Source organism: Rhipicephalus sanguineus, chromosome 1 (genome assembly GCF_013339695.2).
Source record: "Rhipicephalus sanguineus isolate Rsan-2018 chromosome 1, BIME_Rsan_1.4, whole genome shotgun sequence".
Classification (NCBI taxonomy): Eukaryota; Metazoa; Arthropoda; class Arachnida; order Ixodida; family Ixodidae; genus Rhipicephalus; species Rhipicephalus sanguineus.
The window spans coordinates 191,268,144-191,293,974 of NC_051176.1; the positions used below are offsets into that span (position 1 = coordinate 191,268,144).

At 45.8% G+C, this 25,831-nt stretch overlaps 1 protein-coding gene across 1 annotated transcript in view; it reads left to right on the forward strand.

The window, feature by feature from the left end:
- Positions 1-23,144, forward strand: part of LOC119404460 (aminopeptidase NAALADL1) — a 74,128-nt gene extending 50,984 nt beyond the window's left edge. The window contains exons 11-17 of the mRNA XM_049412301.1: positions 7,806-7,870; positions 12,192-12,265; positions 14,606-14,687; positions 18,557-18,815; positions 19,149-19,230; positions 22,030-22,125; positions 22,957-23,144. Of these exons, the coding sequence (XP_049268258.1) occupies positions 7,806-7,870; positions 12,192-12,265; positions 14,606-14,687; positions 18,557-18,815; positions 19,149-19,230; positions 22,030-22,125; positions 22,957-23,116 (818 nt within the window). The 3' untranslated portion in view covers positions 23,117-23,144. The remainder of the gene's footprint in view (positions 1-7,805; positions 7,871-12,191; positions 12,266-14,605; positions 14,688-18,556; positions 18,816-19,148; positions 19,231-22,029; positions 22,126-22,956) is intronic.
- Positions 23,145-25,831: the final 2,687 nt, after the last annotated feature.

Consider the following 25,831-nt stretch of genomic DNA (forward strand, 5'->3'; position numbering starts at 1 on the left):
CCAACTAACGAAGAAATGTCCATGCTCTCTTGTGAACAAAAGAGCGTATTTTAGCAATAGGAATACCAATATGACATCTCATAAACTGAGCACACTGGAAGAGTCTCCAATTAAAGAGCTAGGTGAACGAGGCGCGCGCGATGGAACCAAAAAGATATGTACCTGAGGGGCAGCAGAAGCGCGTGAACGCAGTTCGAAACTTAAAAGGGTGCGCGCGGGGGGTATTTAGCAAATAAGTGCCTCTGCCGTGTTGTGTGTTCATAATTTGATGTAGCGTCCGATTTTCCAAAATGCGTGTTGTAAGCAAACACTACGGTATCCGATAAGAAAAACGGCATCTTGTTTGCCTGGTGCGAGTGACGCATCCCACACTTGTGAACTCAAATACAATGCGCAAATGCTAAAGTTTACATTATATATATATATATATATATATATATATATATATATATATATATATATATATATATATATATATATATATATATATATATATATATATATATATATATATATAGGAATGAAGAAAGAAACTACGACTTTCGTTGGTTTGGCACTGTATATTTTCACTAACGTTTCGTCTGGTGGACCAGACTTTGTCAAAGTAACAAGTACATCGCGGTGGGTTTCCTTATAAACACGCTTAAAGTAGATAGATAGTTTCAAAGAACTTATCGATAGCAAGAATGACAACATAAGATAGCGGTCACGCGCAGTCGACATGGATTCATGCGCGCACATTTGGGACTCGGTGGCAGCGAAATCAGGTTACACAGGGTAACATAGATTGCACACGCAGTTGATATGGCATTAACACACTAGTGATATGACAGAATTGTTGGAATGCACGTCACATGGAGGAAAAGGCGGGGGGGGGGGGGGGAATGACATCACATCTGCGCTTTACCTATTTTTTTCGCAGGAACGTAATCACATGCTAGCATTAAACTGCGAACAGTCTGAAATCGCAAACAGAAAATCTACTCAGCACTAAGGTCAATTTTTACTTTTAAGTTCTCCTGAAGTACGCTTCAAACACATCAAGGTTAATACGAGAAGAAACTAAAAAAAAAACTAAAAAACAGCACAGACACCGTACATGATGCACACAACTCAGTACGTATGCACGTAGTCTGGTACGAAAGCTGAAAAATTGTGTGTGATTACCAAGTAACCGTAGAAGAAAACACGAGCGATATTAGAAACAGAGCTGCCTATCCCGTTGAAGACCAGGTTATGATTAACAGTACTTAGTGGGAAACGCTTGTAAGTGTGCCTATGCTTTCGTTGATACCGGATGAGACGGTGTTAAACTTATAGATTAGGTAAGACTCGCGGGCTTCACGATCATGATGAGAACGAAAGCCTGACTCAAGTATAGTGGCCCGAATATTTTCAAAAGAATGCCCAGGTAAACGAATGTGTTTTGATAATGGTAGGCTAGGAAGCTTATTGGAATGCGATCTATGGTTGTTAAAGCGTATTCTAAATGAAGTTTCCGTTTGGCCAATGTACTGTTTTTTGCAGACGGTACACTCAAGCATGTATATAACGTTAGAACTATCGCAATTAAATGAACCTCGAATGTTAAGGGAGAAGTCTGAAAACGTGCTATTGGCTTTCTGTGTCGTTTGCATATGTATGCACACCTTGCAACGTGCTTTGTTGCAGGGTGCACAGCCAGTTATTTCGGGCTTATTTACTTTCGATGACGTTAATAAATCTCGGAGATTTTAGACCGTCGGTACACAACGCGAGGTGGTTCAGGAAAAATCCTCTTGAGATGTTCGCTTTGGGCAAGGATATTGTAGTGGCGTTTTAATATAGAGTGTACCTTTGGTGCTGATGCTGAGTGTGTTAGTACAAGGTTGGTGCTATTCTGTTTTTCGGGCAAACGGTTCCCCTCAGAATTTCCGCTCTATTTAATTTATCTGCTCGACCTATTGCGTCATCGATTAAAGCCGATGGATATTGCCGTTTAGTGAGAGAAGTTTTAAGTTGTTCGCAATTCGCTATGAAATCCTCAGCGGTTGGAGCACAATCGTTTAAAGCGATGGGCCTGACTATAGGGAATGGCGGTCTTGCAATGTCGTACATGACTGCTCTTGAAATGCAGAAGCGGGTTTTTATCAGTAGGTTTACGATATAGTTTAGTCAGCAGTTCTCCTTCGCATAGCGACACAGTGACGTCTAGGAAGTTTACCGAAAGTGGCGAGTAACTATGCGACAGTTGATTGACGGGTGGAAATGATTAAACGCATCTATAAATTTCAAGAGGTTTTGTTCCCCATATGTCCAAATCAAGAAAATATCATCAATGAATCGCTTATAAAAGAAAGGCTGCATGTCAGTGCTGGATAAGAAATCATTCTCCAAAATACCCATAAAGATATTAGCATATTCGGACCTATTCGGGTTCCCATCGAAGTACCGCTCACCTGAACGTAATGGCTATCATTGAATTCGAAGTTATTAAGTTCAAGAATAAGTTTTAGGAGCGATCCCAGGGTTTCTTATCTACAGGCTTTTCGACACGACAGTCTTCATACGCTTTAAGGACTGCTGAAATCCCATCGGCATGCGGTATGTTAGTGTAAAGCGAGGTGACGTCGAGAGTTACAAGGATTGAATTATGCGGAATGGTAAGGTGTAATATATCTTGGAGAAAACTATTGGTGTCCTTTACGAATGACGGAAATGTTCCAGGAATCTCGTTAATAAGGGAGTCTACATAGCGTGAAAGGTTTTCCGTTGTAGTGTTCACACCGGAAATGATCGGGCGGCCTGGGTTACCTTGTTTGTGAATCTTTGGTAGCAAGTAAAACCTACCAGCCACGGGACTGAGCGGTATGAGAGACCTAACGGTTTTTTCGTCTAGTTTTTTCTGCTTTAGTAATTTTGTGAGCTGATCTATCAAAATGGACCTAAAGTTATCGGTTGGGGTCGGTTGCGAGGGGTTTATAAAAAGTGGTATCCGAGAGTTGTCTGATCGCTTCCATGATATAATCACTCTTATTGAGAACAACAATCGCTCCTCCCTTATCTGCGGGTTTAATGACGATATCATGATTATTTGAAAGCTCTTCAAGCGCTGTTTTTTCTTCCTTCGTCATATTCTGTCGGTAACGGACGCGGGTTTTGTACGCCTCCAGTATTTCACGTTGCACTGCACTTATATACAAATCTAGACATTTATCACGTTGCCCTGGTGGGGTCCAGTGTTTGTATGAGGGCATAGATAGTTTAGCGTCACTAGGATTTTCACGGTTATGGAAGTACTCTCTTAGGCGCATGGTTAGGCGCAAAAGCATAGAGTGAAGCACTGCACCCAATGCCACCTAGAAGAGCGGTGCGGAGCCGGCGCGCGCCCGCGCAAACCGCGGTGAGGAGGCGGAGCGCGCGCAGTCACGTGGGGTGTGACGTCGCTGCGCCGTTGCTACAGACGCTCCTCTCCTTTCCTCGCGCCGTTGCTATGGGACGGCGGATTCAGGGTCGCTTATAAAGTGCATTCGCACTTAAAACGTTGGTTTCACCCACTCCTGTGAAAGCAAAACCTTGAGTAGAGTGTACTAGGACTGTCGAGTGGCGTGAACGCGCCTCGCAGCCTGATGCCTTCCGCGTCGACCGTAGCGGCGGCGCTGCAGTCGCTCGGTACTGATAAGGTCCCTAGATAAAAAAGTTTTCAAGGTAGCGACACTCATTGCTCTTTGCGCCTTCCTCCTCACTCTCGCACCTACCCCTCCTTTTCTCCATCATTTGCGTCTTTGATTGGTGAATTCGTTGCACGTGATGCTGTTAGTGGATGGTGGTGATATTTATTATAAAGCAAAAGGTTCAAAACGAGTGCGCATGTGCATATGGTTCCAGTCGGATTCTTGCCGCGACGAAAGACGAAACCGTATCCAAGACAAGCTGTAGAAGAGGAGCGTCCTAGTTGACGCCAAGTCGGCCGAACATGCTTCGCCGTGAATTTTGAATATGTCAAGTACTGTGCTGTCGGCCGCAGCAACAAAACAGAAGGCGGTTTTTCCCTCTACAACATACCTCGTGGTATCCGGAATAGGGCACGCCGTGAAGTGTGGCTACAAAACATTTGACGCGAGGACTTCCGTGCAACGCCGTAGACGCGGCTTTGCGAGGCGAGTTGATTTGTCGCCTTTTGTTGAAACGCTACAGAACGCGCGTCTAACGCGCGTCTAGTACGTGAAATTCGTTACAAATATTTGTGCGTATGCACGTACAGTTGAATACAGCTGAAGTGGCTGCACTTTCAGGGACATTTCATGCCAGACCAGTTCGAGTCACTTGCTCTTGAACGCGGCGTAAACAGGCTCAAACGCGACGCTGTGCCAACGCTTTTTAAGTCTGTTTCTGGTACTTGCCGCTGATGGTAGGGCGACGACATCGTCGCAATGTTCATCACTTCGGGACACCAAACTGGTAGAACCCCACTTGTCGTTAAGTTGCGTGCACCCGCATTGCGGTGACGCGCTCTTTTCCGTAGTCACCCAGATAATAAAACATGCACCACGATTACCTGGCATCATGATTGCGAAAATGGATGTATTTTTCCAGAAAAAACTGTCATCGCAATGCTGCTAGTCAAGGGTTCGTTCTAGTCTGGCCACGGCTTTTGCCTGTGTGCGCACAAGCGGCTATGATCACTCGTCACAACGTCACAACAAGGTGCTGCCCTGTGGTCAGTCAGGATCACAGGATCCAAAAAGAAGCACGTTAACTGTGCCACATCATCTTCACGAGCAAAACACATTCGGAGAACTGGACGAATCGGGACGAACTACGACGTACGATGCGAGACGCCATGGATAATGGTGTGAAATATAAAACTATAACAACGTTGCCAGTTGGGTAACACACATCACGCTTCTTCTTATGTTGTACCGCTTATATTCAACTAAGTAACCTTTTATCCTACGTCTCATTTACTTTTCATTTTGTATAAATATTTCTATCCGCCGTAATAACTGAACACAAACATTCCCATTTTTATGCACGCTTTGACCCTTCTTGGGGGCGCTCCAGGCAAATAAGCGAGGAGGAAAAGGAAGGGTGTCGCTACCTTGAAAACTTGTTTTATCTAGGGACCTTAGGTACTGAAGGCGCGCGGCGCCGCGCTAGGGTGGCTAGCCGCGCGCTAGAACTGCTGGGCGCGTCGGTGGCACCCGACTAATCGGCACTGATATGGCTTTCGTTGCGTGTCTATAATTAATAAGCGTAGGAATTGTCGTCGTAAGCCTTGATGGACGAAACTTCAAAGCTTTTAATGGATGCTTGCTTCATATATGCCTTTGAGAGAAATTGCAAATCAGTTCTTGTAGCTGAAGTGACTGCTGGAAGGTACACAAACCAAAAAATGAAAACGGGCTGACACCGATCGTGAAGATTCACGATCTCGGTGTAATTGAGCCGAACTCAGTGCTGGGCTAGTTAGAACAATTACTCTCAATTAACTAGACGCCGAACGACCGCCAGAAGAAAGAGACAGGGGAAACAGCTAGAAAGGGCGTGCCTCATTCTGATTTATTCTGTCTTAATGCTTTATTCCGGTGGTGATTCGACGTCTAGTTTATTCAGAGTAACTGAGCTGCTCTAATGGAATTTAACTGTGCTCAGAAAGCTGTGTGCTGATATTCTGCCGAAAGCACACCGAACATTTACCGCGCGTTGGCGAAGCTGCGTGTGCGGTGCGTATCTTTGCAAATGCGCTGTGTAAATGTGACTTTTTCGACATTACAAGGGCTCAAAGGTACTGGAATTCAAAGGTAACTCGACCGGTACAAATAACGGTCGTCCTCAGGGGCGTTGCACGGATATTGTTATTGCTAGGCGCCGGGTTGGGAGGGGATATATTAATTACTGTCCGTATGTGTGCGTGTAAATATATATGCACATATATATAAAAACATCATCTCGCAAACCATAGAGCACCACCGCCCCTCCTGGCTTCACTTTTGACACTTTACAGAGAAAGCAATGAAATTATAATACAAAACATTGTCGAAAAGAAGTTTTTGTAATGGCATCGATAGAAGATCACGAAATGTGCAATATAAGCTGTCTATTGAAAAGGAGAACTGGTTGTAGTGAATTTATGCAGAATAACCGAGGGACTATATTTACATCTGCGCATTTTAATATGCTTGAGATAAGCCCTGATGCATGAAGTTTGTGCCTCGGAGGTGAACGCGCGCCTTCGGCTCGGCTCCCTGGCTCGGCTTCCTGGTATTTTAAGCCGTCAGAGGTAGCATAACCAATGCATAGTAACCGCGGAAGCACGCTGTTGAAACAAGATAGCCTTTGGGAGTTAAAGAAACAGCGCAAAACTGGCAGAGCTCAGCCGTCAGTAGTATAAATGTTGCGATAGAGTTATTTGTACTCAGGTTACTCATGGAACAGTCGAGCGCATTGGAGCTCGTACAGGGATCAATGCTCTGGGTATATCGTAGAGACTGCCGGCAGAAGAATTGTAGGCTTTCGTCGCGGGTTTATTTCTTCGTAGTCAGTGTTCGTAGTTACTTATAGTGTAGCGCGGCTCGAAGTGTTGCTTGCAAACCACACAGCAATCAGTGAGCAGCTAGATGCATGTGCGCAAAATCCGATTGCCGCCTTCTTTGAGGTCGGCAGGCTCCAACAACAGGGAATATCTCGGCGCAGTTTTGGCACGCCTGCATATTCACTCGTACACCATTGCACGTAGCAGGCGTTGAGACACCGATTAAAGCTCAGTAATGCATTAAACGCGCTCAAAACGCGCAATTACACGCTTCCCTAGGCTGCGACGCGCGCGCGCCAAATGCAGACGCTCTTCACAGCTTCAGTACAAATACAGTACAAAGTGACTACAGCGCCGCCGCTACGATCGCCCGTCGGAGCATCACCCGAGATGCGGCGCGGCCGCTTCGTTCGTTCCACTGCCCCCTTCTAGTACACTGTACCTTGAGCATGATGCGAGGAGGGCTATCGGCATCGCTATAGCTTCACAGCGTTGCTGGGTGACAGCTGCGTACAGTTCAGGAGCTTTTCAGACCGAAAAATACTGCTAATAAAATAACCACGCGCTTTTGGGATTAATCGCTGCAGCTACAAACACTACGAAGGGTGAGCTTTCTATTGCGCTGTAAAAAACTGGGTCGAGAAAAATCGGTTGTCGGTCCCTTTAAGGTTATATTTGAAAGACGTGAAGTATAGCCAAATGATTGTTTTATTGTAGAATTCGTAAGCATTTTGTGCAGAAAAACACTGACCTACGTCGTTTCAAAAGATTCACGATGTGCCTTCCAGGATTGCTTCCAGGATAACTTAGCCTTCTTTGTTTAATTCAGCATTGCTAACCTATTTGGAACCCTGTGACTTTCATTAATAATTACGCTTTATCTGTTGTTTACTCTTGTTGTATTGCTTGCCTTGTTACTACGTTCTACGAATTTCTGTACTATAGCATTGTATTAACCTGCAGTTATTTATTCTCTGTAAAAATTGTGTTCTGTTTATGTTTTCCCCCCTATGTAAAGCCCCTAGTGGGTCCTTAGAGTACTTGAATAAATAAATAAATAAATAAATAAATAAATAAATAAATAAATAAATAAATAAAAATTTATACGCTTTCCTGTTCAGCAATGTTCGTATCTTCGCTTGATACGATTAGACCTATAAGGGACGCCAAATGCTTAGTTTTATTGACAGCTTTCTGTATGTATGTCAATTCTGTTTTGAAGTTATTTACGGTCGCAAACTAGGGTGTACGGAACTAACGTTTCTAATGTCACAATATTTGTTTCTTTTAGGAGACAAGTTCTCGCCACGGGCCACGCCTGGCCTATCGTGGTCGCTGCGTCATGTTGCCGACCTGGTAAGTGTACAGAACAAGCCGCAATCTCTCGGTTCAGTGCGTACATATAGCTGCACAACAAGTGGACACGTACGAGAAGAGACAACTATAAGAGCTGTCAGCTCTTCTGTCGGACATATGTCGGTCATACGACAGTCGATCTTGTAGAAGGCGAAACGCCGGCGTTACGTCTGCCGTTCACATTCCTATGCTATCTTCCGACGACTGCAGGGAAGAAACGTAAGAGAGCGTGCGAATCGACACTCTAATATGACTTCATTATCGCTCGCTGCAGCTGTCGTCGCCTTGCTGTGTATAACTTTCGCGCAACGCGCTCGTTCGAAGTCTGCATGAATGGTTGCAGAGTTGCTCCGTTGCTCGCGAGCAAAATATTTTACACGCCGAAGAGCAAATAGCTTAGTGGGGCAGGGGCGTCCCTAAAGGTTAATGGCCGATGTCTGATAGCGCCAAGTCAACGACTTCTTCAGATGGAGGAGCCACTGGCGTGCAGTGGTATCGCTTAGTACCTGAGAATATTGCATATGTTTAGACTGTTAGGACGCGCTCCTGTAACCAGGGTGTCGGAACGGAACGAAAACCGAAAACGAAAAACGAAAAAAACGATATTTTCGACCGGAACGAAAACGTAACCGAAACTTTATTTATTATTTCGTTCCGGAGCGAAACCGAAATTTTTTCAATCGTTTTTCGGTTCACGAGAAAACTTCCCTATCCGGAGCAACTGAGCCCATGCATTGTGAGCATATCTCAGGGTACATTATTAGCGCGTACCTCAGGCAGGAATTCCAAAGCAAAGATATGTTGAAATTGTGCGAAAAACAAAAACAGTGGCAACCAGAGATGTTTATATTAACGCAAGTGGACTTTTGCGCGCCTGTCACGCAGGCCAGCGTAGAGGCATTGTCGGCGCTGAAGTTTGTTACAGCGAAAGCTGTTATGAGATCACAACAGCTGATTTTGGCGCCATAGTTGTCCGCCACCGCCGGTGTCCGTGACCGTTATCGCGTGATATAAGAAAAATTAAACGAGAAAAAAAATCTAGGAATGGATGGGATTTCAACCCGCGCACTCTGCGTGGCAGTCGGGTCCTCCACCACAGTGCCACGCTGGTGCTTGTAACTCCTTCGAAAAAATACTCTATACAGGCGTCATGTCGGGCACGGAATCGGGTTGATATGTAATATAGCGTGGCAGAAGAGTAAAATAACAACCAGTCATTACACAATGCTAATAGCGCAAGGAGTGGTTGTTTAATGCTTCCAACCAGTGTTGCGGAGTTGCCCCACCAGAACTGGAATGACTCCGGAATCATTCCACGTTTTCGCGACCCCCAAATGAAACGGGGACAACGCTTGGAGGAATGGAATGGAAATGAAATTAAGCGCCTTTTGCACGGAATGTAATGGGAATGGAATTACGTCTTTTTCCGAAAATGGAGCACGTTTTCGTCTACGTGCCGTTTTTCAAACTTCAAGTATGAGTAAGTCAGAACCTCCGAATTAACAATAAAGCAGTATCTTTAAAATCGCTTGGCTGATTACAAGCACGGTACGTTTATAAGCAACGCGCCTACTAGAAACCGAGGCTTAACTCAATAAAACTATCAAGATGCCTTTCCTACGTCGAGGAATTACAGGACTGGAAATTAACTGCCCGAGAATTCCCAGAGTGCAAATGGGCTAAGTTTTTTTTATTCCGAAGAATTGAAAGAATGGAATGCCGGCAAGTTCTAATGACCCGGAATGGGAGTGAAATGGAATGGAGGCGCCCATTCCGCTACACTGCTTCCCACCCATTGCAAAGTGCTCAGCCATAATTCTTTATCATCATCAGTCACAGCACAAAGTGCACATAACGCCTTACAGATCTGTAGCGTGTACCACGAGACTCCGAAGAATGATGAAAAATAGCATAGTGGGAACTTCTCTACTTCAAAAAAATTGGGATGATTTATGGCGTAATAGGTACCTTGCATGTTCACGTGTATTATTGCCCCAAGAGACTCTCCGACGGGCTCTACAAAGTCCGCTCTTCCAGCTTTCGCTGTGACTGTGCTGCGTGTTCCGCGCAGGCCTGGCGATCTTTTTATCAGAACAGCGGTCTCGCCTATCAGAGAGTACACTCAATGACGCGCTGCTTCGGAGATCATGCTCACTCCCTTGACAGAAAGCGTTGAGCCCACAAAAAAAATCGTATTTGTTTTTTTAAGAAAATAAATACTATCACTTTGAAATTATTACTGGCTTGTGCTAGTTGGTAGGAATTCGTGGTACAGTTACTTCCGCTCCTATAAAGCATGTGTTTTAGCCTTGTCCCACTTTCCTAAGAGGAGGGCAAGTAACTACATCACAAATCCAATGTTCTTTATGATTACCTTAACTTCAAATTTTTGCATAAAAAAACCGTTACGAACCGTTACGGAACATTTTTTTTTTCGTTCCGGAACAGAAACGGAACGGAACTTTTTGCGGTGGAACGAAACTAAAACCGAAACGAAAAACATTTCGTTCCGACACCCTGCCTGTAACTGTTAGAGCGTTGAGAGTAGGCCCTAAGGGTTAGCTTGTTTTCATCTATTTATGGCGTCATTGGTTAGGTTTATTTATTTATTTATTTATTTATTTATTTATTTATTTATTTATTTATTTATTTATTTATTTATTTATTCATTTATTTGCTTTTTTTGTGCACGGTAGCATCTGTTTACGCGAGCTAAGACTGAAGTATAGTGGTTTCTTTATGTGGAATGATAGCTGTTGGCCGAGCAACAGAGTATATAGAGAAGGAAAAAACCAAGAAAAAATTGAAGGAATACGAAGGGGATGAATGCACATAAGCTTATTGACCCCGATCGCGATCAATGCTCTATTTGTACGGATGGAGATCTCCTCACGTATTCCTCAAACTAGCACCCATGGTAGTGACTCAGGCCGTCTTACTGCTGAGCTCAGTTTTCTTGAGGGTGTGTTACGTCAAAACACTAGTTGTACTCGCTGTTGGGCTACTTGGTGCATGTTTTGTGTCAATAGTAAACTTGGCGCCAAAAACACGACCACGCAGGAGCACGAAGGAGCGCATAGACAGGACGGGCGCTCACTTATAACTGTCCATTTCTTTAAGAATACTGGCATATAAATCCGCTTTCCGTAAATGCATGCGCAACGTGCGTGTGCCTTCATCTACCTTACCATGCTAACAAGCACTTTCCAGATAAAGGCGCTTCCGATCGATACAGGTTTATTGATGTATATATCGCGTACGCAATCTTTACGCCTCTTTCTTGTGGAAAACGCCCCCAAAATTTCACGTGCTACTTCGTTTTTGCTTCGTCCCAAGATACGTATCTCTGTGAGGCGTGGCACGCATCCACTGTCACATGCTTGTTTAAATGCGCACTGTGTCCCTATTCCTAACAACAAGTGCGACCTCCCTCGCTCGATCATTGACGCAGCGCCCCGTCTGGCCTACGTAGGTGTACTTTTCACGCACGTCAAGGGTGTTTCGTAGACCACTTCAGTGGCACACTTTGTGAACGGCCGAACATTCTTCTTACACTTTGTACTTGGTACAAAAAGCCAGTTTCGCCGCAAGGGTGAAGCAATGAAGGGGACAGCAACAAATTGGAATGTTATACGAAGCAAGTCTAGCAGCCAACTCCTGTAGCATCCAATCTGGCGTAACTCAACAAAATGCCGGCGCAAGAAAACGCGACCGCTGCAGCGATCGAAGCGACCTTCGTGCTGTCTATCACTTGATCGCAAACCGAGTGGTGAGACCAGCACGTACAAAGGTATTAGCCCCCCGTCTGCTGATCCCTGTAAACATCAAAAGCGCGCGACTGCGCCCGGCTGAGCAAAGTGCGGAGCCATGCAGCACCCCCCCCCCCCCTTCCTGGGTCTTTTGCGCGACGAAAGACGGCCGGAGTGTTTCCTCTCTGCTGGATAAGCGTTCGTCGCCTGCGCTCGCACGCTTTCACTTGCACAGAACATACGACGCGCGGGGCGATGTTATCGATTTGGACTTAATACGGAAATCACGGCGGCACCGACGCTGACGGCAAAAACGCTCCGAGAGTGTTCATATAATTGCAATAGTAAAGTACCCAGTTGACCGAAATTAATTCCAGCCATGTGTTTCCGTACAATGTCCGTGTGTGATTTGCTCAATTTTCAGCGAATATTTATCTACTCAGGACTTTTCCTTGTAAAGCTGTCATATTCCTCAAGACACTCGCCGTGCCGCTGTTGCTACGCGGTGTCGACTGCTGACCTAGTACGGAACTGACGTATTGTGGAACCGTTTTTTTTTTTTTTTTTCACAGGTGAGGGCCAACGACACAATGACGCTGTTGGGTGAATGGGAGCAGGACAAAGGCGCATCAGCGAACATGGCTGTGTAAGCTGTAGTACTGTTTTGTCCGTTATACGAGCAAAGGTGCGACTTGTTATACGAGCAAAGGTGCGACATATATTGTCGTGGCGAACGCTTGATCAGAAGATGCGCCACATGGTGAAGCCTTCGAAGCTTCGGACGCGTTTTCCGCAACAGATGAGACAATAGTTTATCTTGCCGTACAAAACAGACGAATTCACGTTCACTTGGCAGCTTCCTGCGTATTGCAATTTTTTTACACAGTTAGGGCACGGTCCTATTGCGGCAGCGCATTAGTATAGCATTATAGTCTTACTAACGTGGCTTACGTGATTACGTTTAACCACCCTCCCCCTGAATAAGTCTAGATAGATAGATAGATAGATAGATAGATAGATAGATAGATAGATAGATAGATAGATAGATAGATAGATAGATAGATAGATAGATAGATAGATAGATAGATAGACAGACAGACAGACAGACAGACAGACAGACAGACAGACAGACAGACAGACAGACAGACAGACAGACAGACAGATAGATAGATAGATAGATAGATAGATAGATAGATAGATAGATAGATAGATAGATAGATAGATAGATAGATAGATAGATAGATAGATAGATAGATAGATAGATAGATAGATAGATACATAGATAGATAGATAGATAGAATTTTCAATACAGCCGTCAATGAGGCCCTCCACCTCGGCTTTGTATATATTGTCGCGTGGTAGTGACGGTGAAGAAGTAAACGCAACTGGTACTAGATGAAACGATTTATTGGGTGAACTTGTGCCCAGTAAAAGCAAGACTCGAGGTACTACAAGCAACACTCGCTCTAAATTGATAACTGCGAGCGCGCACATCAGCCGTCGATAACTGTTCATCGGCGGAACGCGCATCGCCTTTTATACATCGGTGATCGAACCTTTCAGCGTTAACGCTGGTGCTGGCGTAAGCTCCCGTATATAAACTTGGCTAGTCGCGTTCCGCACGTAATCTTAACGGAACAATCCGAAACAATCGTGAAGCTTCCCAAACATTGCTGCGCGGCCTGCGCCGAGTGGTGTTAACTGCTTTGGTGAGTGAAACCCGATCACACCAAAATAAAGAACCAAGGGCGCATAGCAATATACGTGATGGGCAGTCGTATAGAACATGTCACTCCTGAAAATTCGACACGAACCCGTAAATGCGAACGATGGAATGAATAAACGAAACCCTCCTCGATGTGATGAACACCATTCCATGCGCAAAACCATCGCATCCTTGTCAGACATTTGACAGTTGGGTGAGTTGGTACTGATTCATAACTGGCTGCGCAGCACGACGAAAAAGAACACATCACGAGCGCAACATGCATCGTATCCTTAGATCGGCGGGCGACACTTCAAATGCGGCTGAAACAAACGGCGTGAGAAGGTGGCAAGTGTTTTAGAGAGCGCTTGATGACCGGCTCTATAAGGATCGACACCACACGGTAAAATAACAGGCACGTGTTATTTGTTCGATAGGTAACTCTTTCCTCGTCGCGCCACATTCAAAATATGACAGTCTCTCTGAACTGGAAACATGAGAATGCTTCTCCATTATACAACGTGTCTGGCCCACGTCGTGCGGTTTACTTGAGCGACTAAAAGAAAAAAAAAATCTTTGAGGCTTGATTTGAAATATATGTATGTCGTAGTGGCGGACGTCAGGTTAACTCTGGCTATACAATTTATGTGCACTCAGTGCATGCTTTATCGTCTTACTGTATGAGACATCTAAGGCTTTCATTTTTCAAGCCTGCCAACTATATAGTGTAGTCGATGCTCGTCTTTACCCGCCATGATAGCATATTGTTGAACTGCTGAGCACGAGGGTGCGGGTTCGCTTCCCGGTCACAGCTGCCGCACTTCGACGGGGGCGAAATGCAAGAACACGCGTGTACTCATATTTAGGTGCGCGTTAAAGAGCACCGCGTGGTCAAATATAGTCTGGAGCGCCCCATTACGGCATGCTTCGTAATCTTATCGGGGTTTTGGCACGTGAAACTACAGGACTTTATTCAATTTAAACTTAATGTTTGTCCATGTACCACTGTCACTCATCGCTATCTCCTATACCCGCATGCTTTCATTTTTAGTATGTATAATAAATTGCTGGGGTTTTTCGTGCCAAAACCACGGCATCGTTATGAACCACGCCGTATTGGAGGGCTCCGGAAATTTCGATCACCTGGGGGTTTCCTTAACGAGCACCTACTAATCAAAGTATACAAACCTCTAGCATTTTCGCCTCCATCGTAAATGCGACCGTCGCGGCCGGGTTCGAATGCTTTCATTTTTCAGTAACTCCTTTTTTTTCCTTCTCCAGAGCGTTGCCGCCGATGGGACTCGCGGATGAAGCGGCGTTTACATTCGGAGCTGGAGTTCCGTCAGTTTTCTTCCACTTTTCGGCAAGTAGCCCGCTACCGTCACAGTATCGATGCCGTCTGTGATATTTGCGGCCTTCAGACAAGGGGCACATGTATAACGTTTCCAAGTCAGCATATGGTATGCGTATGGTATTTGCATAATTCTGCCGCTTTCATCGCTTCATGACACTCCGGCCCAGGGCGAAAGTAGGCGTATTCCGCAGTATATCGACATTATTATTATTATTATTATTATTATTATTATTATTATTATTATTATTATTATTATTATTATTATTATTGACGGCGCACAAGAGAAAAGGAACCCCAAACAACAGCGCTGACTTACAGCAGTGCTTTCATCGTCAACGCCACGCGGTATATGCTAGCGCAGTGCAAAACGATGGAAAGAAGGGACAACGATAAACAAAAGATAACATGAACAAACTATCAGTATCATCACAGTAACCCATACACATTTTGCGTACAACAATCAGATAGATAACTGCCTTGACAGGAAAGGAAACTGATTATCTATCTGGTGGTTGTACGCAAAATGTGTATGGGTTACTGTGATGATACTGATAGATTGTTCATGTTATCTTTTGTTTATCGTTGTCCCTTCTTTCCATCGTTTTGCACTGCGCTAGCATATACCGCGTGGCGTTGACGATGAAAGCACTGCTGTAAGTCAGCGCTGTTGTTTGGGGTTCCTTTTCTCTTGTGCGCCGTCGTTTGCGCTGTTTTCTTTCCGCTATGTCGTACCAACACGACCAAGCATCCACTTTACCCGGTATCGCATCATGTCCGGGATCGGCTCACACTCGCCTTTAATTCTTTTCCGTGGGCGTGAGGACGAGGCCGAGAAAAATCCCGACCAATCATAAAGGGTTACAGCTTCGCTGTAACATATGATGTGGTTGCCAGCCGTTGCACAAACGCTGTCGTCATTTCTTTTCATTTAAGCGCTGCTCTTTCACCGCATTTGGCGATAGATACGCACGGGCATCGCGTTTTGTTAGCACCATTGTTGGCACAAACGCCCGTTGAAGAAACAAAGGCCCTAACTGAACACGATATATAGCAAAGAATATTACAACATCATACAACGTTTCTTTTCCTGACGCTGCGCCTATACAACAGTGAGTTCAGCAGTTCGCAGGATTGCGAATTGCTTACTACGCCGACCTCTTATCGTTAATCGGGGCTGGGCAACGATACTTTGAAATAGTATCGCGATGCGATGCAAGATATTCGGTCAAGAAATATTTGAGATACGGATACAAGATAATACCGCAATAACTGCATCCGATGCGATACTTTCCATTTGTATCTTAAGATACATCGATACATACGCAAATTTGTTACTCTAGATTTATATAACGCAGCAGCAAACGCCTATAGCCAAAAAATGTTTGCTTGAAATGTTTTAACTGCAACCAGTTTTGTTTCATTTGAATGAAATGTCTGTTAGTATCTCAAAAAGCTTTGTATTTCTTGCTCAAATATATTAGTTTAATTCCGAAACAACTTAGTGGGGTTGCTTTAGCTGCTTAACATGACAGCTCTTTATACACTGCGCTGTCAGCGGTTTTTTGCTTTTCGCTTTGGTAACTGATGGGAGTCGCTGCTCTGCTTATTGGCCAGCTGACGGGTTGCCATCTAATTACAAGAACTTCAATAAGAAGCCTCCGCACGTTGCCCCAAATACCGGTGTGGAGTTTTAACTTGTCCATAAAAGTGTTACCGTTCACAGAATACCGGATCACCGGGCAAATACAGCAGCAACAACGCTGGTAGCCTCAATTTTTTTTTTTTTGTGACGCATCGGGCATACTTAGATGACATAAAACTTCGTTGACTTTTTTTATTCTGCTTATCTGCTAGTGTAAACCGTTCGTTAGGGAAATGCTCATTAACGTGCAATCTTTGAACAAATTTTCTTCAACGAGAAAACATGCGCAACAAAGAAATTTCTCAAACGTATTGTATAGTTGCACAGAGCGTAGCAGGACATCGCCCCCTCCTGTGTGATAGAATGCACCCCGAGATGCATGACACCGTCCATGAGGATGATACCGCCACACTAAATCACATGCTCTGTGAATTCAAAGAAAAAAAAACTAAAAGAATCTGTCCCGATGCTCTCTCGGCGAGGCAAGAAGACGCTTTGTGCAGCTCCGAACTCGTCAACCAACTCTGGGCGGTCCAGCAGGCCCGCGAAGCGGCAATCAGGCAAAACCTGGACGTCCCGTCGTGGGATGCTCACACGATTACACACTTCTGTAGCTTGCTTACCTAGCGATTAGTAACCGTAAAAATAAAGGGGGAGGCCTAGAAAAAGAGAACAAATTAATCTAAGTAAAATTGAAGCGCGATTCTGTATCAGTCACTGTGAATAAGTATAGAATCAGAATACAGGCAGCACGTCTAATAGCTATGACAATCAAGCATGATGTATCGCCAACTTATTACCTGTTAGAGTAAGACAATAGAAAACTCAATGCCTATGCAAAATATCCTAAAGCGACTCGTTGAGGCGCTCATGAGAAAAACGGGGCATTTGGTATAACAGTCTTTCCCGAACGCCCTTCCTAACACCTTTAAGATAACTCCTAATAATTTCCATGATTATAATACAAATCAAATTTCGCTGTTTACAAAGTAAGCAGAATTTTGGCTACTGTATACTCAAGGCACGCCCAGATTATTACGTACTTGTCCTCATATTCGCCTGTGACATAACAGTCAACTCAAGTGGAATGTAAATATCTAAATAGTAGTAGAAATGACGCACATATATAAAGGTGAGAATAAAACAAAGAGCTTATTTTGGCAGCGCATTACAAAAGAGGTATTGCAGTAAACAGACCGGCAAAATAATACAGATACCTGTAGGTGATGTATGGAATGCAATAGGAGGGCAGCTAAGAAAGGAGTTGTGCTAACAGTAAAATCGTTTTCAAACACTTTGAGTAAAGATAGAAAAAGAAAAATATACGGAACGTCAAGAGATCTTCTGTTAGTAAAAGGCTTGTTCTATTAGATCTAGCATCGTACAGGTGGTGCTATATAGATTTTATGACCTTATTTGTGTATAAGTCCATCTCATCGCATGTACGCTAAAGTTGCATCCTTCAAATCGCTGATGTGTGAAAGGCTCGAGACGCAAAGTAACTGCATTCTTGCATTCTTCAGACTTCGTTACGAAGCACCACGCAAGAGAAACTTCGATAACGACACTTTAGCGGCATCAGAATTTGCGACAGAGTCGTCTCACGCGCTGGAACACGCGGCTCAGGACACGTGGCTAAGAGCAAGTGTCATGGTACTGACACAAAGAAAGGAAATCGAGGAGACATAAGGTCGGCTGGGCATAGACTTTCGCGCACTTGTTTTTGCCGAGACGGCGCGAGCGCCACCACACGACTTCGCTCCACCAAGAGGGACGCGCAGACTTGATCGCCTGCCCTCGTTGGAGGACTCTGGCGGAAAAGAATGTCACTGCCCTCGGTTTAATTCAGGTAGCTTAGTAGCAGAAGTATCGGCTTGAGAAGCGGAGTTCAACCAACGTCTATCGTTTGGCGCGGCGATGTTGCGATTGCAGTATCTTGTATCTCAAAGATACACGATACATTATCTCATCTATCGGAAATATAGATACTGATACTCGACTTGAGAGACGTATCGCGATACAGATACAAGATACCCAAAGAGTACCTAAGATAGCATCTAAGATACATGTATCTTCGATACTTACCAGCACTGTCTTTAATGAGCGCAAGCCATACGGCATGTACCGCACACCACAACCTATAGATGTTTCGGCCAACTTCAGACGGATGTATTAGCCCGCAGACTAATGTTTTCACGTGTCCATTGCACTAATTATTTACTAATTATTTGTGCAGCACCGGCATTCGGCGGACACCTTGTACCCGGCCCAGGGAACAGCCTACGACTCGTACACGCTGGTGGAACGATTGGTGGACCCCAGGTTTCGCAGTAGTCGCATGCAGGCGCAGGCGTCAGCACTGCTGGCTCGCCTCTGGGCCGACCGTACGTTCCTGCCGATGGATGTACTCGAGCTGGCCGAGTGGATCAGCTTCCGTACCAAGGACTTCTCGAACTACCACAAAGCGCTCATCGAAAAAGAACAGCTGAGGCTCGGTCGGTGGTCTGATTCTTTCTCGCTTGCTTGCGGCCATACTCTTGCCTCAGTCGATTTTGCACTGTTTTCGTGGTTACGTTAAAGGAAATAATTAGAGAACGATGTGGAGCACTGGGCGTACCTCACCCGATCGTACTCAAACTTGTTGAACAGTGCGTTTTGTCTATATCCAACCATGTTTACATCGCATGTTTATGGTGAAAGTGCGCTGACAATTTGGCCCAACCGCCACCTCTTCATGTCTTTTCATGCTCAGTGCGACCAAGAGTTCTCTCGAAGTCGTGTGTCAACCCTGAACTCACTGAAAAATATCTCTGGTTATTTTCTTGCAGCGCCTGTCCAGCAAGCCGCGGATCAGTTTGTCGAGTCTGCGCGCGAGTTTATGAACTGGACTCAGAAAATCAGGCAGGATCAGTGAGTACACATATTAATACCTAACGTACTGCACAAGATCAATTGCGACAGAATCACCGGTAATCCGGCAATTTTGTCGCAAGGTGCACGGCCAGCTGTCACTGCACAGCAAACTTTGTTCAACTACCAGCTATAGACAAAGTTGTTTAAGCTCCTCAAGCTAGCTTTCTTTTTTCATCCTCAGCTAAATCATACAGTGCGCTCAAAATTATGTTCACAACAGATACAAACGAATGAAACTTGTGATATTCGTTTATTACTAGACACTTCATAGCGTGTTTTTAAGTTATTAAATCTCACCAAGCAAAGGGTGCTCAACTGTTGTATACGTGCAATAACGAAAACATCTATGCACAAGCCAAAAGCGCATAAATATTCATTCTCTGAACGATACTGTTGTCAAAGTACTGCCACCAACACTACTCATGAGACATCATTGTTGAGTGGCTTAAAAAGCGGCGTTCTAAGGTCCGCTATGAACAGATCTTTGCCTCAAGCACGATCATGACTGAAACCTAAGGCTGGATCATTTTTTGTACACACGATGTGCACGAGGTTGCCGTCGTGCTGAGCTCATGCCATTGACCGCAGTATCTTCATTCTCGGGTGTTCGTGTGCTTTCTCTGTATCACGCACACGTCCGCATGCGTGCACGCACGTGTTACGGTGTGTAGGTTAAAACTTCAACGGGGTTTGGAAGGCGTCCGCATTGTTGTGAACTTGCTATGACGCAAGGGTAGCGTGTCGTAGGGAGCCGCAAGGCTGACGTGCCGACGTACCCGTGGTCGGACCTTCGCTCAGAAGCTGAACAAGGAGACAAGTGTTTTGGAAAACGATAATAAGTTTATAGCAAGTAAAATGTTTCTCTGTACAAAGCCTGCCAGCTTGACAGAGTCGGCTGCCTTTAACAAAGGGCCTACACGACCCACGGCGGTTGGGACGTGGTCAACCTTGTCCTCCCGCTTCAAAAAAGTCCTCCTACGTAGGCACGGCGTTGGCCTTTCGTCGTAAAGACGACACGGCCGAAGATAGTCTAGTTCCCACGGGACCGAAGCTGAATTCGCCCAGCCTTTTATATTCCCGGGCAACTGTTTTTTTCTTTTTACCATGAAAAGACTTTCTTTCGAATAATTAGGCCTTGCCCCCCCCCCCCCCCCCGAAAAAAAATCCTGGCTACGTGCCTGCACTCTCGCCTGGGGAAGTCCACCTGGGTAGGTGGGGCGTTGACCGTTCGTCGTAGGCCGGCACGACACGGTCGAAGAAGGACCTGTTTCACGGGACCGCAGGTTAATGGCGTTAGTGGGGGAGGCAAGGGAAGTTTATAGAAGGACCTTTCTTCTCGTGGGAAGAAGGGTTTTCACGAGGGCAGGCGACGTGGCACAACAGCATGTGCGTAGCTTTTAATTGAAGGTAGTTTTCCCGCAACAAGCTAATACGTGCAGAGAAGCCAGCTTAGCAGGTTCTCTTTGTTTTACGGGCACCGATGCATGTAAAGCAGAAAACGCTACCATGGCAAAGGTGACTGCTGGTTATGCAAGTGCCATAAAGCACGATTCGAACCTAGGTGTTCGTTTGGGCGCTTTTGGGCGTCATAAGGACATTGGTGAGAGGGGTTTATTCGGCAGACACCTTAGATGATTTCATCCGTTAGTTGCAGCAGCAGTTGCAGCAAGTTACATATTGCAGCAGTATCACGCGCTAGACGCTGGGGATGATTGTAGGCTTGTAGCGCCTAAAAAAAAAAAAAGAATAAGGGCGTGTCAAATAGGGTAGCACGTGTCCAAGACATCCCAAGGGGAGCGAAAGAGTGTCCGGTGAGGGTACGATTCCCAAGTTTCTAGGAATTTCAATGGGGGAGAGTTGACAAAGCGGAAGCTATCCGAAAGTGATGAAAAGATTTACCGAAACCAAGGGCAGGGCGCACAAAACTTGGAAAATTCAAAAGCGACTTCTTGTATACTCTGTCGCATAATAGTGCGAAAAACTGCACCTATTTTTCTCCAAGCATTACTGATCTCCTGCTTGCATATTATATGCAGCAATCTCGGAGAGAGTACTCGTCAATGGTACGGGAACTTGGAAACATGCATGCATGCTCATGCGGACATGCATGCATGAGCAGACTTATCGCATTACCTCTGGCTGCTTTGATATAACCAGAGGCTGCAACATTATAGGCACAGAGAAACAGCGAAGTGACCAGCCATTTCGGCTCGCCCAGGCTTTGTAACAGCTGCCTTTTATTTGCAAGATAACACGCGCCGCATTTTACGACCGTCACTGCGACGAGCAACGGCCCCGCCAATCCCGGCCGGGGTGAGTAGAGAAGACGCACACTTCATCTGAATCCCCCCCCTCCTCAACCTGATGCCCTTCCCTCCCAATCCGCTACGCCGCATACTCACTCCTCTAACACTCCCCCCCGCCACATCGCGCTTTCCTTTGATACACGTCACGTTTACATATTGCGAAGGGCGTGATAGAATTTATCGCAGTGGACTTTTTGCGGAACATCACTGCTATTGCGATGGCAACTTTTCACTCGAAGTGCCCTTGAAACGCTACGCAATAAAAAATGGAACAGCTTACTAAACACCCGGCACTTAGAGAACAATAATACTTGTTGGGGTTTAACAATTATTATTGTACTAATAGTAAGTGTCGGATATATATATATATGCGCTAGGTCTTGAAGGGACCGATAGTATTAAACAGCTCTAACTAAGGTGCTTCTTTGATCAACGGCTCCGCGGCAGCAGTTTCCTTGCGCCTTAATTAACCTGGTCATCCTGTTCGCAGCCCCATGTACGCCCGCATCTACAACGACATCGTTATCCGGCTCCCGAAGGTCTTCATCACTCCTCATGGTATCCCTACTCGACACATCACGCACAAGTAAGTACCCTGCACCGTAGGTACAGGTGCGCCTGCTTGTTCTGATAGTATTGATCAGCCTTGTGTTAAGGAGTGATGTTGTAAAATCCGATAAGCAATTGCCCTGAGCACGGCATGTACAGGCCGAGGGCTCGTTTATGGCTAGCGGTCGCAGAAGATAAAACAGCGTGTAGGTTGACTCCTCTGTCATAGCTTGTCTTGACTCACCGCAGAACTGAAAGCTGAAAGGCTTTTTCTGACAATGCATGGTCGTAATACCGAGTTCGCGACGCTCTATCGGTATATGGACGCTGTCATGGAGGGCGTATAGGATATCTCTGTGTAGACACTATGTGCTACAAAGCCACGTTCTTCACAGCTCGCTTTTCAGGGCTTCCGCGTCATCTCCGTTATAGCAGAATGCGTGTTTCACAAAGCGTCGTGGTCGGCGGCTATACGACTAACCTCTCCGGAAAATGCTGAAGGCGGACAGTAACTTTAAATAGCCACGACACATTGGTCCGGCAGAGCGCATTCGTCTCTTGTAGAAGGCTGGAGATGCAAGAGCCCGTTGGAAAACGCGCGTATTCCGCGCTGCAACTCCCGCCGTCATCGCGCGCTTGTCTATGTCCCGCACGCGCTCCAGTGGAACCGCGAGTTTATGAGTGGATAGGCAGCTGTAATAGTCGGCTGTTCATAATGACAAGAAGCCAGAACCGTCAAATGCAGCTCCAGTGTCTTTCGTGCCTTTCTTTTTTCGTCGTCCACGCGCTTTCTTTCTTCCAATCAATCATGTGTCCTCATTGGCTCCTCCTTATACGCCCCTTGACACACAATGGACGATGGCTGCAGGAACCTACTGTTCTCGCCGGAGGGGCTCCCCTTCCCCGGCCTCCAGGACCTCATCCGCCAGCGGCCCGTTAACCCGGACGCCTTCGGTCACATGGTGGCACTCATCACCGAGAGCATCATCCAGGCTACAGAACTCCTACACTTTTCACCCATAGCGTGACAATAAATTCACAGTGCTCCGCCCTTTTTTCCCCCTGAAAGAATCAAAGGCGCTCGCAGTCTACTTATTCATACGACGTAAATGTTAAGAACTTGTTATTTATTCATGTACCTTACAGGTTCTAGCATTACATATGGTAGACAGTAGAACACACACACAAAATCAATACAGCCAAGTACAGGAAAAAAACGCGTCGTAAAGTGTCGTGATGGGACGCCGTGCAGCGCGCGCCGAACGTGGCCCAAGAACACAGACTGGACGCCGCGCACTTGGGTGACAGAAGAAAACCCTTTTATAATTTCAACATGTCATGTATAGGCTTGCGCATCATGTGATCAATAATGCAGTGACAGACGCCGCTACCTACGCGTGCCGATGGTGCCGACACCAGCACCAAATTTTTTGCAACACGGGCTCTTTAACACTATCGCGTTAATAATGGTCGTGTTTGTGGAACTGGGCAGTAAAATCCGATACCAGGATTAATGAAGGTCTACCCGTGCTTTGTTGTTCAAGTAGTCGGTTACAACCTAAAAATAAATACAAGGACCACCCACAGTCATCACCGTCCAACCTAGAGAGAATTTGCATATAGACATTCCATCCAGTCGCATTTGCTCGCACGAGCGTATCCAGCTAGGGGGTGGGAATTTGAACCCCCTCCCTGAAAATTTTGAATTTCGCATGTGTATATATACACGCACACATACAAACGCACGCACGAACATACATATAGTACGGTCGATCCCCCAACCCCGAAAAAATTTGTGGCTACGCTCATTTCCGTGACATCAAGCACTTTTCGTGTGTTTCAGGTAGTTGGCGTTCGTCTAGTGGTTATGGCGCTCGGCTGCTGACCCGAAGGTCGCGGGATCGAATCCCGGCCGCGGCGGCTGCATTTTCTATGGAGGCGAAAATGTTCGAGGCCCGTGTACTTAGATTTAGGTGCACGTTACAGAACCCCAGGTGGTCGAAATTTCCGGAGCCCTCCACTACGGCGTCCCTCAATCATATCGTTGTTTTGGGACGTTAAACCCTAGATATTATTATTATTATTATTATTACGTAGTTGGCGTTCGCGTACAGTGGCGCTCGTTTTAAGTCGAAAATAGAGTTACTGTATGTGCTACCTCTAGGTAGCAGAGTTGCGCGTAGGTCCGGCTATGCGGCGAAGCCACACTCTGTTTTTGCCGGCGACAGACGTGTCTGGGGGGTCACCGACCGGCGATGAAGTTTACTGTTCACAGGAAAGAAGAAACACCTCCTTCCTGGACTGTACCATGGGAGTACAAAGGCTGATGTCACAGCCTCGGCAGTGCATTTTTTGGGGGGGAGGGGGTGTCACGCCTATTGAGGGGATTATGGCGGCGCCCATAGCCTTCTGTGAAAAGGTCTACAAGTAGGGTTAATCCAGTTCGCGCAGCGGTGGCATGGAGTAGAATAATGGGCCTGCACATCAGCTTCTCTGCAGTGCACTGTTGCTAACGGCGTTTGGAAAACAGACGCGCTACTCTGCTACCTAAAGGTAGCATGTAGAGTAACTGTAGTCTATTGTTTGAACGTCCTGGCAAATTTCATCAGAGTGTCTCATATCACTTTAATCAAGGCCATATTTTAGGTAGAAACGACGAACCTTTAGTTTTCGACATGAAAAGTATTTACATTAGCACAGAAAAAGTACTTGCGGTTCGAAAGGAAACCGGCTTGCACGACTCTCCGACATAGGCGATTGACAAACGCGCTGCGGTTTTGAGGGCCAAGCTTGTATTCAGTCTCAGGTTATAACCGACTATAGTGTGCCTTATCGGGGCTATCATCCTTCGGTAGGGCACAGTGCAGAATAATTTTTTTTTTTGGGGGGGGGGGGGGGGGGTCAACCATACTTTATGCATGTTCGTGCGTGCGTTTGTATGTGTGCGTGTATATATACACGTGCGAAATTTAAAAATTTCGGAGGGCGGGGTTGAACTCCCTCGACCCCACCGCCCCCCTGGCTACGCCAGTGGTAGGGCAGGAACTTGATTACTCTATGAATCGGCACAGTAGAAAGCTTTGTTTAGGACAAGCTTATCGAAGAGTAGTTTAAATTTTTTTTTTTTTTTTTTGCGCTTGCATAGCTTTTAAGATCTATAGATAAACTTCCTTGGCTTTATTTTGGAGTGTAAAAGTGTTGTGAACGTGACTGTAGCCAAGGTGTAGCTGCTGTAGAGATAGGTTTACACGATGCTCACGAGAACGACCGGGACGGGATGCAACGCTCCTACACCACTGTAGCGCACAAAGACACTACGACCGGGTCCGTCAACTCTCCGAGACGACGCAGAAAAGGCACTCGAGGCAGGTTGTCAACAAACGCAGGTTTTTATTAACCCAAGATGCAGGACAGTGCGACAATCATGGGATTGCGGGCCGTAGAGGGTATAACTCCGCAAGTCCGATCGACTACGCTTGCCTGCGGCGCTACGGCTACCACACAACGGGGGACCACAGAACGCGCCAGCGAGAAGTTGCTTGCAAAGGCAGCGCGTGACACTCTCGTTGCAGGCGTGCGAGTATCTCTGCCAGTGATGCCAACCCAAGTCAACATTTTATCCTTAGATTGACCCTCGAAAATACCCTATAATGCATGAAAAAATCCATAGATCGACTTTTTAATGTCGTCATTCGGGTTAATGCGCCTTTAACGAAGTATAAAAACAGTTCGTTCATGTGGCC